This window comes from Quercus suber, unplaced genomic scaffold (genome assembly GCF_002906115.3).
Source record: "Quercus suber isolate HL8 unplaced genomic scaffold, Cork oak 2.0 scaffold_355, whole genome shotgun sequence".
NCBI classification, from domain to species: domain Eukaryota; kingdom Viridiplantae; phylum Streptophyta; class Magnoliopsida; order Fagales; family Fagaceae; genus Quercus; species Quercus suber.
Genome location: NW_027069807.1, coordinates 150,901 through 165,785, shown reverse-complemented (window position 1 = coordinate 165,785; position 14,885 = coordinate 150,901). Strand labels below are relative to the sequence as shown.

Here is a 14,885-nt window from a genome sequence, read left to right as displayed (position 1 = left end):
AAAAAAAAAAAAACAAAACAAAAATTCAGGTCACGAACAGAGCTCAAGTGCTGCCATTAAAACTCATTCTTCAAGCTTGTGTCTCTGCCACTTCTAGAGAGAAAAGTGAGAGTCTGAGACTTTTATGAGGCTTTGAATAAAGTGCTTAGGAGTGTGATATCTAGATATTTATGAGTTCAATGCACGTGACTAATTGGTACTTGGTGGAAGTGGGGCTTTCTAAAAGTTTCATGATTCTAATTTCAAAGTACCCATGTTTTTTAAATCAATATTGCTCCTTTTTTTTTATATAAATTTTAGCTATTATTTGTATTTTATTTTATTATTAAATGATTTATGATGTGGTTTGACTTATGTTCGCTTTGAATTTAATTTTTATTTATTTATCTTATGAAAGTTACCAGTATGATATAAAAAAATATATTTAAAATTTCATGAGTCCAATGCACGTGACTAATTGGTACTTGGTCGAAGTGGAGCTTTCTAAAAGTTTCATGATTCTAATTTCAAAGTACCCATGTTTTTTAATCAATATTGCTCCTTTTTTTTTTTTTAATTTTATCTATTATTTGTATTTTATTTTATTATTAAATGATTTATGATGTGGTTTGACTTATGTTCGCTTTGAATTTAATTTTTTTTATTTATCTTATGAAAGTTACTAGTATGATATAAAAAATATATTTAAAATATAGATTTTTATATTTATTTAAGAATTATTTTAGTCAAATTTTGTATTTATATTAATTTAATATATATATATATATAATAATTATTAAATTAATTATGACGTCATCATAGTTTGATCATGATTTAATTTCGAATTGATCTCAAAAGTTTTAAACTTCTTTTCTTTACGGTTCAATAAACGGTTTGGATTTCAAAACTTTGGAATGATTGCACAAGCAAATTAAGCAATGTCACAACTTTCAAGTGTACTTCTAATCTCATAATCTAAACTGCTTCTCTTGGAGTTGCCTAGTTGTTTGGAGACTACTAGTGCACTTAGCTAATTAATATCGAGCTTAGTACGGGAGAAACTGCTAATGGATTTCTTTTAAATAAGATGGGAAGACAAAAAAAATAAACTTTTATTCATGACCTTAAACTTTTTAAAGGGAACCAAGGTACAATTCTATGATTATGACTACTCAACATCAAAGTTTTACCTAATCAGATACAGAGATTTGGGTGGGTGAGTGACGTCAATTGTATGGTGATTTTTTTTTTTTTTTGGAAGCAAATATTACCCCTAAGAGTAAAGACAAAATAAAAAAGGATAAAAGAACAAGGTTGGAGGAAATTCAGGAAATTTTTTTTTTTTTTTTATATGGGTTGACATAGCTTTATTTCATTGACTGGCCCCTCTTTAAAGAGAATAAAGTGTGTGTATATAAAATGGAAATATTAATTTTGAGTAATATTAGAGATTCAAACTCTTTTATAAAAAAAATTTATAAATTACTAATGTGGGGCTAGGAAATCGTACAGCCACGGCCCACTCCAAGCCAGGCCCAAATGGCCCAGTCCGAGGAGGGATGACTACCCAAGGCCAATTTGGAGAGCAAACCCTTCTTTGGATCCGCGCCGAGGATCCCCTCGTCCTCGGCATGCTAAGGATAACTATAGGGGAGGGGGGACAGACCCAGAGCCAGTTGTCACCTCAGCACTTAATACGTTCACCTAACCCTTCTGGCCGCATTAATGGGGACGCAACCCCCGGGCAGGGCTACATCGATCAGGGTGAACCACTTGAGTACAGATACGACCTCTGATGGGACAAGCGGCCAGAGGAGAGGCCAATGAACGATCAGCAGGAAGAGGAAGAGAGTAGTATATAAGAGAAACAAGCAAAATGCAGTGAGGGGGGCTTTTGGGGTTTTTTGGAGAAAAGGGAGAAAAAAGCCTCCTCGGCCCATGGCCGAGGAGCATCTCCTAGTTGTAAATCGTTCCAAAGGTTTCTTCAATAAAAGAAAAAGATGTTCAGGCTTCTAAGACGCCGGTCGGCGCCTAAACCTTCAATCCACTCTCTACAAATTTATTGTTCTGGGTTCGTTGGGCCTATAACCAATCCCTTTTGGGCTTAAGCCACAGAAAACTGACCCTACAATTGGCGCCGTCTGTGGGGAGGATTAGCGCGCCGACCGGCGCAACGGGCGATGGTTCTAAGTAGTCGTTCTATGAAAGATTAGTGGTGCTCCAAAAAAAAAAAAAAAAGGAGGAATACAGCAGAAAGATAAAAGTAGCTTGATATTATTTCATAAAAAAAAAAAGTTACAGATTACAATCAGAGGCTCAGGCGGGCATGCATTACAACTGTTCCTACCAGCTAGTTCTACAATCAGAGGCCCAGGTGGACCCTACAATTCTCTAAAACTAGCTAGAGGGAAGTGTCAACCCGTGCTTTTATTGGCATCAAGAGAATGAGAGAACTTGACACTAAAAGCAGGGAAGGGGGAGGGCCAGCTTGTTTCAAGGCCACCAACAACTCCTTTCTAGGAGCGGCAGAGCTTGAACAAAGCGAGAAGCGGACGCAAGGGCACCGGGACGCCTTCCCCCGTGATGTTCCCTTGATTCTCTCCACTCCTCACGAGCGTTGGCCGTCGGAGACGACAACACTCGGGCACCGGCCATGACGTGAATTCACACATCTCCTCCGTCAGGGGTGCGCTCCGAGGAGAGACATTAGGTACTCCAACGACATCCCTCCGGGCCACCATGCGTGGCACCATCGGGGTTACGCCTGAACTCTGCCGCACCGGAAGCCCAGTGGGGGCTACGGCCATAATGGCTCCTGGCACGGATGCCCTCACACCCGCCCAAAGCCGCCCCATATCTACTGAATCCAGTCACAATTCCGGCGAGGTTATCAAAGGAACTGAAGGGGTGTGTTCTTTCTGTTTATGTTGGGAGGTTCATGGTGTATGAAGAAGCCTTTCCCCCCGAAGAGCCTTATATAGGAGGTAAATGTTGGTGAGAATTAATTCACGCAGAACTCGAAAAGAGAGTTATCAACAGTGCTTATTATGAGGCCACCGAATTCCAAGGGGACCGTAGACTGTTGGATTTGTGCTAATTCACGAGGACATTAATGAGGGCGCGTCTCGCGCACCGAAACGTCAAGCACGGAACACGAACGGCCAAGGGACGCTTTGTAAGTGAAGAAATGAGGGCTCGAGCTGGAGGCGAGATCAGCGCCACGTGTAAGATCAAAATCTGACTCAAGGAAGAATCATCTCCAGTAGAGCGATCCGAAGACAAACCCCTGCTTCTAGAGAAATGAAAGCGTTAGACAGAACCAAGGCACTGCATGGTCCTCGAACTCAGGCCTATGGGGAAACTACTCGCTCCTCTATACCTGGGTACTAGACAGAACCAAGGTATTGCATGGTCCTCGGACTCAAGCCTATGGGGAAACTAGATACTTACAGAGAAATGAAAGCGTTAGACAGAACCAAGGCACTGCATGGTCCTCGGACTCAGGCCTATGGGGAAACTACTCGCTCCTCTATACCTGGGTACTAGACAGAACTATTTAAATGATTGTAATTTGTGAAAAATTAATGAGTAATGCTATTATTACAAATACAAACTATTTTACAACTTTTTTCTAAACTATTCATGTGACCAACTTTATATTAATTTTTATATAGGTTCATCATTAACATTATTTTTTTATTATCAATAACTATATATCACATTAGTTGTAGGGTCAGTTTTCTGTGGCCTAAGCCCAAAAGGGATTGGTTATAGGCCCAACGACCCAGAACAATAAATTTGTAGAGAGTGGGTTGAAGGTTTAGGCGCCGACCGGCGTCTTAAAGCCTGAACATCTTTTTCTTTTATTGAAGAAACCTTGGAACGATTTACAACTAGGAGATGCTCCTCAGCCATGGGCCGAGGAGGCTTTTTTCTCCCTTTTCTCCAAAAAACCCTAAAAGCCCCCCTCACTGCATTTTGCTTGTTTCTCTTATATATACTACTCTCTTCCTCTTCCTGCTGATCCTTCATTGGCCTCTCCTCTGGCCGCCTGTCCCATCAGAGGTCGTATCTGTGCTCAAGTGGTTCACCCTGATCGATGTAGCCCTGCCCGGGGGTTGCGTCCCCATTAATGCGGCCAGAAGGGTTAGGTGAACGTATTAAGTGCTGAGGTGACAACTGGCTCTGGGTCTGTCCCCTTTCCCCTATAGTTATCCTTAGCATGCCGAGGACGAGGGGATCCTCGGCGCGGATCCAAAGAAGGGTTTGCTCCCCAAATTGGCCTTGGGTAGTCATCCCTCCTCGGACTGGGGCATTTGGGCCTGGCTTAGAGTGGGTCGTGGCTGTACGATTTCCTGGCCCCACAATAGCCCCTAAAAATCTTGCTGCACGCATCCTTGGGCGGGGAGGAGGATTTTGACATCCTCGGTCTTATCCCCCCCCACCCCTCGTTAGTGCTGGGCCCATTTACCTGCCAAAGGCACGTCGCTGACGCTTCGGAGCACGTAACGTGTCCATCATTAAATCCAGGCGGCTCTGTGCTCCCCACGTCCAAGGAGGAGTTATCCATCCAACGGTGGAGATTCGTCTGGCATTTATGAGCGGGAAAATCCGCATGACTCCTCGATTTGGGTATAAATACCCGTACGAACTGCTTCTTCCTGTTCCTCATTTGTAATCGAGGATATTCGTGCGCCCTTCCCGAGTTCAAACACCCTTTACTAGCACCTCCAGCACAAAAGCCTGTCCGAGGAGCCCTTTCTCTTTCCTGTAAGTTGCTCTCTTTTTGGCCCCTCTTTCTCGTTACCATTTTTCTGCTTCGCCTGTTCTTTCTTAGTTCTGTTAGGGTCTACTGGGATGGGTAGGTTTAAGAAATACGTNCTTCAGAATTTTTCAGAGTATTGGTGGTCTGGTATCGCCAATCGCGCTCCTTTTTAAGGACCTCCTTCTGGTCGTTTGCTGCCCCCTCTATCGCAAAGATAGCTTGGACGGCCTGTCAAAATGACTAATGTGCGATGAGCCCCATAAAAGAAAAAGAATGGGAAAAGAGTTGAGATTATAGCCCTTACCATCCCCATATATCGCTTAAGGCTGAGGAAGACCTGCTCGCTCGTCAATGAGTCAAGCTCAGCCATGTCCGTTGGGAGCAGCAAGCTCCTCTCCAATGCGTCTGCCACGCGCATACCCTCGCCCTCGTTGAAATCCCTAAGAGAGGTGTTATCCCTCAATGGCTCCCCGCGGAGCATCGGGGCTGGGAGCCAGGCGTCAGCCCCGGACGAGGTGGTGTTGGCGACCTGCTTATCCGAACTCCTTCCACCTATCTTAAGCTGCTTGGATGGCCGCAGAGCAGTCTCCTCCTCCTGTGAGGACACCGTCCTATCCCCCACGATCCTTTTACCCTTGTCCTTCTTCTTCTTAGGACCAGCAGGCACGGACCCAAAGGGCAAGTGCGTCTGAGAAGGAGAAGGAGAAGGAGGAAGCTTCTGCCGAGCAGAAGTCGACTTAGCCTTCGAAGGAGGAGTAGGAGTTTTCTGTTGGGACTCCCCCGGCTGGCCCTCAAGCAGGTCCAACAACTTGGTAGTGGGTTTTCTCTTGTAACCCATTGACGGCCGAGGAGGGGTTTCTGAAACAAGGAGGTCTGCTTCACTCAAATTGGGATCACCCAAGTCCCCGGGAGGATCCTCGGACTGATCAAGATGAGCGAAAACTTCAAACGCGTCCCCTTCCCCCTTTAGAGCTCCCTCGGCAGCCTCGGCAAACAGTTGGGAAGAGGAGGGGACGGCTAATGTGACAGTTTCCTGGTCGGAGGGCCCCTCGGGGAACAAAAATCCATCCTCGGTCACAGTAATCCTCTAGAGCCGAGGATCGTTGGCGAGGATGACATGCTTCGGAACCGGGAACGATTTCTGGGTAGGTGTATAACCCAAAATTATGTGGGCGGCCCTAACCTGGTTGTCGCCCTCATTTATGTACACCGGCGCCCTCAACACATTTTGCAAGTCTGCCCGGTTGATCAGATGGAAGTGACGTTGGAAGGCGTGCGGGTCTGCAAACGGAAAGTACCAGGACATTAGTAAAAAAGAAAGGGGGGTGAAGAAAAGTGACGAGAGCTTGAAACCCTATCTGTCCCCCACTGCCCCACCTGGTGTGCCCTCTGTTGTTGGGCAGTGAAGGCCATCATGCCACTCCCCCGACATAATGAGGAAATCCTCACAGAACCCCTTGCTGGACTCGGGGAGGCACTGAATGAGCCGCACCCTGTCGTCCATCGTTTTCAGGTAATACGAATGGCCCTTAAGAAGCTGAAGATTGTAGCACCAGTTCACGTCATGGTGGGTCAGCCTCAGCCCCATCTTCTCGTTCAGGGCGTCTACACAATCCAGAATCCTAAAGACATTTATCCCACACTAGGTGGGGGCCAACCGAAAGTGCGTGGGGGTAATCCCTCATCACCGGCCCCATGGGGATCGTCATCCCCCCTTCAAGGAAGGCGACTACGGGAATTACCACCTCGCCCTCCTGCCTGTATATGTGCCACTTCCCATCCTCACAATGTCTCAGATTCACATTGCCGGGAATTTTATAGTCGGTGATGAACTTCTCCATCGCCTCCTCAGTATCAACGTATTTCTTAAACCTACCCATCCCAGTAGACACCTAACAGAACTAAGAAAGAACAGGCGAAGCAGAAAAAATGGTAACGAGAAAGAGGGGCCAAAAAGAGAGCAACTTACAGGAAAGAGAAAGGGCTCCTCGGACAGGCTTTTGTGCTGGAGGTGCTAGTAAAGGGGTGTTTGAACTCGGGAAGGGCGCACGAATATCCTCGATTACAAATGAGGAACAGGAAGAAGCAGTTCGTACGGGTATTTATACCCCAAATCGAGGAGTCATGCGGATTTTCCCGCTCATAAATGCCAGACGAATCTCCACCGTTGGATGGATAACTCCTCCTTGGACGTGGGGAGCACAGAGCCGCCTGGATTTAATGATGGACACGTTACGTGCTCCGAAGCGTCAGCGACGTGCCTTTGGCAGGTAAATGGGCCCCAGCACTAACGAGGGGTGGGGGGGGATAAGACCGAGGATGTCAAAATCCTCCTCCCCGCCCAAGGATGCGTGCAGCAAGATTTTTTGAGGGGCTATTGTGGGGCCAGGAAATCGTACAGCCACGACCCACTCTAAGCCAGGCCCAAATGCCCCAGTCCGAGGAGGGATGACTACCCAAGGCCAATTTGGGGAGCAAACCCTTCTTTGGATCCGCGCCGAGGATCCCCTCGTCCTCGGCATGCTAAGGATAACTATAGGGGAAAGGGGACAGACCCAGAGCCAGTTGTCACCTCAGCACTTAATACGTTCACCTAACCCTTCTGGCCGCATTAATGGGGACGCAACCCCCGGGCAGGGCTACATCGATCAGGGTGAACCACTTGAGCACAGATACGACCTCTGATGGGACAGGCGGCCAGAGGAGAGGCCAATGAAGGATCAGCAGGAAGAGGAAGAGAGTAGTATATAAGAGAAACAAGCAAAATGCAGTGAGGGGGGCTTTTAGGGTTTTTTGGAGAAAAGGGAGAAAAAAGCCTCCTCGGCCCATGGCTGAGGAGCATCTCCTAGTTGTAAATCGTTCCAAGGGTTTCTTCAATAAAAGAAAAAGATGTTCAGGCTTTTAAGACGCCGGTCGGCGCCTAAACCTTCAACCCACTCTCTACAAATTTATTGTTCTGGGTTCGTTGGGCCTATAACCAATCCCTTTTGGGCTTAGGCCACAGAAAACTGACCCTACAACTAATGTGATATATAGTTATTGATAAATAAAAAAGTAATGTTAATGATGAACCTATATAAAAATTAATATAAAGTTGGTCACATGAATAGTTTAGAAAAAAGTTGTAAAATAGTTTGTATTTGTAATAATAGCATTACTCATTAATTTTTCACAAATTACAATCATTTAAATATATATATATATATATTTATATCTTTTTTTTTTTTTTCAGAAGAGTAATGCTACATCTACGAACTATTTTATAATATTTTTACAAAATGTTGATATGACCAACCTCTTATTGATTTTTATTTAGACCCACCACTAATATCATTTTTTCATTTATCAGAAATCACTTACCACTTCAGTAGTTTGTAAAAATTTTTGTAAAATAATTTATATTTCTAGTATTATTCTTTTCAGAATACAATAATTCATATTTCTAGTATTATAAGTAAAGTCATTTTATGAAATTTAATTGTAATTTAGAATATATAATTATATATACCAAGAGGGCAACGACATAAGAAACTTCCAAACTGTGGTCCATGAGATATAAGCAACTACTGTTATTATTATTATAATTATTATTATATTTTTTTTTTGAGAAACGTCTATTATTATTATTATTATTATTATTATTATTGTTTAGGTAATGAACCCCTTTGACTTTTATAACATGACATAATTTTTGGGTTATTAGACTTATTAAGAGTCCATTTGGTAGAAGAGTTTGAGTAATGTTATTTATAGTTTTTTAAAATATATATGAAAGAAAAAGTGTATAAAAATGTGTATAATATTATTTAAAAATTGAAAATAAGTTGTTTGCCGCCTCTATCAAACGCACCCAAAATTCTGGAGTAGCATCATAACTAGAAAACAACTAACAATGACCCCGTTTGGATTCAACGTTTTCTTGCGGCACGTTTTGTCCCTGCGTTTTCTCCCCTTTTTTTTCTTTTTTTGGGTCAGCGAGTGAACAGTAAAGGCACATGAATTTACTGTGCAGGAAAAAAAATACTGTTCATACACTGTTCACAGCACTGTTCACGCAATAAAAAATATTAAAAATAGGTCCCACAATATTATTCACACATTTAAAAATTATTTTGGTACAATGTTTTCAGTTTTCAATTTTCAATTTTCAGTTTCAACAACAATAAACACAATACAAACGAACCAATAACTTGTTAGATAGGAGGTGATATATCTTATTTGCCGGATACTGATTAAATCTCTCTTAGCTTCTCACAGGCAGATAGGCCCCACACGTGTGAGCCTCACCTGCTTGTGAGAGGCGCCAACTCGCCGGGTACCTCACAAGGAGGCGGGACTCACACACTGTGGAGCCCACCTCTTTGTGATATAAGCCGAGTACAGGATGCACACAAACAAGAAGCAGTTTCTAACAAGTCATGGGACTTCTTAGCAAGAGGAACTTTTTGTCTGTCTTTTGTTGCCTTTGTTTAAACTTAGGCGTTGCCATAGACACCATTATATCTCCCCAATCCATCAAAGACCCAGACTACATAATCTCCAAAGGGAGTGCTTTCAAACTTGGATTCTTTAGCCCAGTAAATTCCACCAATCGCTACCTTGGAATATGGTATAATAGAATTTCTGTATTCACTGTAGTATGGGTAGCTAACAGACAGAAACCCCTCAAGGATTCTTCTGGGGTTCTTACTATATCTGAGGACGGCAATCTTGTAGTCTTAGATGGACAAAAGGAGATTCTTTGGTCATCAAATGTTACAAACTCTGTTGCCAATTCAAATTTCCACCTTTTGGATTCAGGGAACCTTGTCTTGCGAGAAAATACTAGTGGGAAAATCATATGGGAGAGTTTCCATCATCCAACTGATACATTCTTGCCAGGAATGAAACTTAGTGTTAATTTAAGGACAAATCAGAAAGTACTGTATACATCATGGAAAAGCCCTTCTGATCCATCCATTGGAAGCTTCTCTACAGGTATGGCTTCAGTAAACATTCCCGAAGCTTTCATTTGGAAAGATGGTCGTCCATATTGGCGGAGTGGTCCATGGAATGGTCAGATCTTTATTGGTGAACCTGACTGGAATGCAGAATATCATAATGGATTTAATCTAGTAGATGACAAAGAAGGTACGGTTTATGCAACTTTTGATTATGCAAATGTGTTGCCTCTATCAAAATTTTTGTTGAATTCAAAAGGAAATCTAGTGCAGACATATTGGGATGATAGCAAGGAGGATTGGAAGGTTGTAGGGTTAGCTCCAAAAGATGAGTGTGATGTTTATGGCACTTGTGGTGCATTTGGAAGCTGTGATTCGCAGAGGACACCCATCTGTAGCTGTATTAGAGGGTTTGAGCCAAAGATTATTGAGGAATGCAACAGAGGAAATTGGACAAGTGGGTGTATTAGGAGGGCACCATTGCAGTGTCAAAGGGTGAATAATAGTGATGAAGAAGGAAAAGCAGATGGATTCTTGAAACTGAAGATGATCAAAGTGCCAGACTTTATGGAGAGGTCATATGGGTCTATAGACGGTTGTCGAAAGCAGTGCTGGAAGAACAATGATTGTTTGGCGTATGCACATGATGTTGGAATTGGTTGTATGTCATGGAGCAGAGACCTTATTGACCTAAGGAAATTGTCCATTCGTGGATCGGATATATATATTCGTCTCGCCTATTCAGAATTTGGTAAGTGATCTTGTTCTCAGTCACAGTTTGTTTTGTATAATCTCATTCTTCTTATCATCTAGCAGTTAGTCCAGTTGTTTATTTTTACTTGGTGGTATACTATAAATGCAACTCAATTTCAATGGTTTTATTTACTTCAGAAGTTAGTCTTATTTTTCAGCTTCCATGACTTATCTGAAAAACTTGATTTAATTTTTTATAAACTTTTCTGAGAACCGATTGATCAGATTTTTTAGGTATAATAGATTGGCAAAAATTGAATGTCCACCATGTCTCACACATTGATAATGATTTTGATTAAATTTGTGACTCAAATTTGGCTTTGTTTGAACTTGTTTGATACACAGCCAAAGAGAGACATTTGAAAGTAATCATCAGAATCTCAATGATTATTGGAGCGATTGCCATTCTCAGCACTGCCTACTATTTTTGGAGGTGGACGGCTAAAATAAGAGGTAATAATATGTCCATTGATATTAGCTATAGGGACTAGGAATTGCCGGCATTTACCGTTCACGGAAAGTGTTGAAGGTGGCTTGACTTTTCTTTAAAAGTAGGTGAACCACTTGCAGTTCAAGTCGTATTTGGAACACCACGTTTCTGACTTTGACAATTACAACATTTTTTTTTCTTTTGTGTTCTGCATATTGACCATTGACCAACCTCTCAATATAGAATAGCACACCGAGTTTAAAATATTAGTAATTCTTGATGTGCACTGGTGTCGGTAAGACAGTGAGCCTTTTGGATTTGTTTGGAGTTTGGGCTTTATGAGAATGTTTTTGTGTCACGTTTGTGATCCGTGGAAAGTAGGTTGAAGTGAACCACATAAATCATTGAACCGGTAAAGGTTGAACCAATGAGGATAAAGGCACAATTAGTTGTAAAGGACTATAGTCAGAGAGAATGCATAGACTGCAATGAAGTGTTCTCTACTATTGTGAAAGAGAGTTGTTGCATGGTTTGGCTTGGACTTAGAACAAATTGATGCCAAGATAACTAATCTACATGGTGAACTTAAGGAATAAATTTATATAAATTAGCCAGAAGGTAGTGGTATAATCGATTTGAAACTTTTATGATTGGACATGGCTACTCAAGTGACTATGACAATTGTATGCATCATAGGAAGCTCTCATATGGTTCTTTTGTCTATTTTTTGTTATATGTTGATGATTTGCTTATTATAGCTAAAGAACCTAGTTTAAATATACAAGTTGAAGACTCAATTTAGTGGTAAGTTTGAGATGAAAGATTTGGATTTAGCAAAGAGCATGGAGATACACAGAGATTGACAAGTGTACTACTTATTTATGTCACAAAAGAATTACATTGAGAAAATACTTAAAACACTTCGGTAGGCAGCGATTTAAGGCAATACGTACTCCATTAGCGACATATTTTAAGCATTCAACAGATTTGTCACCACAGTTTGAGGAGGAAAAGAAGCATATGTTTCGTTCTATTTATACTACTATTTTTTTTTTTTTTGGTCAAGTTATAGCATAATGTGCTATGGTTTGCACTCATCTAGAAATTTCACATGCTATATTATTGTAGTTAACAAGAGGATGATAGTGTTGTGTCTTGTGATAGCCATTGCATACCATACATTTGACTAAAATTCATATGCACGATGATAGAACCAAAAGCATTGATGTCACATACAACCTCATTTGTGAAATTGTATCTTAAGTCATTATTGCATTAAGAAGGTTGCTACAACAAATAATATATCCAACAAATATGATACGAAGTCATTTTCTTTGAGCAAGTTCGAGCATTAATTGGATTTATAGAATGTGATAGCCCTTAAGGGTTTTTTTTTTTGGAGAATATAGACATCCAACTTTAGTAAGATAAAACGGCTAAATCAACCTAAATAACAAAACGTACTTGTGAAGGAACATTCTTCATCCACACTACACGGTCTAGGTAGTTTATTGCTAACCTCCCAAACTATGAGCTACTTAAGGGCTTTAGTCAGAGGCGAAAGAAAATTTTATTATTGTTGTTGTTGTTAACGAGGTTTTCAAATTTAAGTTAAGGTGGAGATTTGTCGACAAGGCTTTACATTCCTTTAAAATTCAATGAAACACTCCTAATGGAAGTGGTATTTGGACTATCAAGTTGCCAATTTTTGCCGATTTATATGTTGGGTATGTTTTAAAACTTTAAGCCCCAATAGCTTTAAATGGGAGAAAGGCCGATCGAAGCCCTTATTCTATAGCCTTACCTTCTTCTCGCGTAGGTGGAGACGAGCCCATAATCTCGTTTACTCCTCTTGATTTCATATTGCCTCTTTGGCAATTAGAAAATCCCTCAAATCTTCTCATTTTCTTACAACACTCAATCACTTCCTAACTCTCTTCTTATTTATTTTCGTTTATAAGAAGATGGAAATATAGAGAACATTGAAATGTTCAAATACTTTTGCAAGTTTATACTTCATCGTGAATCAAGCTGGCCAAAATTGTAAGCCTAGCTTTTTCTTTTCTGTGTCCAATGGTTTTTATATATAAGATCAGTTCCAAAAGATGAAAAACATTCAACTCTCATAATTTCCATCCTTTAATTTCTATAATGAAATTTCCATTGGCCATCTTGTGACAGGTTTGAAACCCTATTTGTGAGTGCACACCAACAAAACTATTCCTATTTTGGAGTGCAACCACTTGAATTATTTGCACCAAGGTTTCCTTATGGGGTTCATGTTTTTTTTTTTTTAAGAAGATAGTGGAGTTCGGATTTTGTGCCACATTTGTAGTGTCCCTATTTTCATAGTTAAACTTTCTCTTAGGCAATGCTCATAAACGTAAACCTAAGTCCAACCACTTATATCTTTGTGTCTCCCGTATGATTGTTTCTTCTAAATTTCTATTTCTATTTTTATTTTGTTCCGCTATTATTGGAAACACACATAAGAAATAGTTATCAAAGCTTCAGTTATCTCAACAAATTTATTTTTTACTACTAGAATTTGCATCAGAAAGGAAAAATAAAAGCAGGGAGAGCTTATTGTTTGACTACCTGGATGATGTTAAACTCCACGACCTACCCATTTTCAGTTTGGAAGAAGTGGCAACTGCAACAAACAACTTTCATGTAGCTAATATGCTTGGGCGAGGTGGGTTTGGTCCAGTCTATAAGGTAATAGTTTCCCTTGGGTACTTGATTAGTTCCTCTTCAAATCAAACATATAAGTACTTATATTCATTTGTTTCTTTGGCTAGGGCAAATTACAAGATGGACAGGAAATAGCAGTGAAAAGACTATCTAAATCATCTGGACAAGGGCCTGAAGAATTTATGAATGAGGTGATGGTGATTTCTAAACTCCAACATCGAAATCTTGTTAGACTTCTTGGCTGCTACTCTGAGGGAGAAGAAAAGATGTTGATCTACGAATACATGCCAAACAAAAGTTTGGACATATTTGTTTTTGGTTAGTACATTTAAACTCCCTTCCTTTTACTCTCATTAATAGAATAAGTTTCTATATCCTTAACATGTTGAACTATTGACCTCCATATTTCTATATTTTTTCTCCATACAAATGACGCTTCCTTTACTATTTTTTTTTTCACTATTCATTTAGATCCACTCAATCAAAAACTCCTCAATTGGAAAAAACGCTTCAATATTATTGAAGGAATTGGTCGAGGCCTACTCTACCTTCATAGGGATTCTAGAATGAAGATTATTCATAGAGATCTAAAGGCAAGTAATATCTTGTTAGATGAAGAGCTAAATCCAAAAATATCAGACTTCGGAATTGCTAGAATTTTCAGAGAACGTGAAAATCAGGCTAATACTAAAAGGGTTGTTGGGACATAGTAAGTGCTTTTGTTGAAATATAATTTAAGCTATTCTTAACCCCCCCCCCCCCCCCTCTTGTAGGATTTGTAGGTCTATCTAACTTATTGTCATTATATTTAAAGCTCTAATTTATTACTGCCAATAAGATTATATGTCATAATTGTTGTCTTTCACACTTGTTAACTTTCAGGCATGGAAATTGTGGAACAACAACAACATTATGGCTTTTGTAGACCCAACAATATGGGATCCATGCTTTCAAATGGAGATGTTCAGATGCATACATGTGGGATTGCTGTGCGTGCAAGAATTGGCTAGAGATAGGCCTACTATATCTAACATTATTTCAATGCTTAGTAGTGATATTGTGGATTTGCCCTTTCCTAAGCAACCTGCATTCACCGAAAGGCAGATTGCTTCAAATTGTAAGCCTACTCAACAGGGTCAAATAAGACTCCCTAGTTGCAATGTCACTCTTACAACGGTTTATGGCAGATAAGAATAAAGTTCTTGAGATAAATCTCTCTTAATTTATGCCCATCCATCATCTAATCCATTCTACATAATGGCATTCCATTCCAATATAATTAAAATCGCTTTTTATTTAACAATAAGATCTCTCTTAATTTGTT

General features: G+C 40.5%; 1 protein-coding gene across 2 annotated transcripts; it reads left to right on the top strand.

Moving 5' to 3' along the window:
* Positions 1 to 8,935: 8,935 nt before the first annotated feature.
* LOC112022908 (G-type lectin S-receptor-like serine/threonine-protein kinase At1g11330) lies at positions 8,936 to 14,783 on the top strand. 2 transcript variants are annotated; one of them, XM_065760165.1, is made up of 5 exons: positions 8,936 to 10,435; positions 10,783 to 10,890; positions 13,413 to 13,585; positions 13,669 to 13,879; positions 14,444 to 14,783. In XM_065760165.1, exons 1-5 carry the CDS (start codon positions 9,163 to 9,165, stop codon positions 14,569 to 14,571), a joined length of 1,893 nt encoding a protein of 630 aa, XP_065616237.1. In that variant the 5' UTR covers positions 8,936 to 9,162; the 3' UTR covers positions 14,572 to 14,783. The 2 variants fall into 2 exon arrangements, with proteins under 2 accessions (XP_065616237.1, XP_065616236.1); XM_065760164.1 differs by lacking the exon at positions 14,444 to 14,783 and adding an exon at positions 14,033 to 14,296.
* Positions 14,784 to 14,885: the final 102 nt, after the last annotated feature.

Bases quoted from the DNA above. Each gene is read 5' to 3' on its own strand.
- LOC112022908 (XM_065760164.1), top strand. From the start codon at position 9,163: ATGGGACTTCTTAGCAAGAGGAACTTTTTGTCTGTCTTTTGTTGCCTT. The intron at 10,436-10,782 runs GTAAGTGATCTT...TTTGATACACAG, and splicing joins TCTCGCCTATTCAGAATTTG to CCAAAGAGAGACATTTGAAA. The intron at 10,891-13,412 runs GTAATAATATGT...TTTTACTACTAG, and splicing joins GTGGACGGCTAAAATAAGAG to AATTTGCATCAGAAAGGAAA.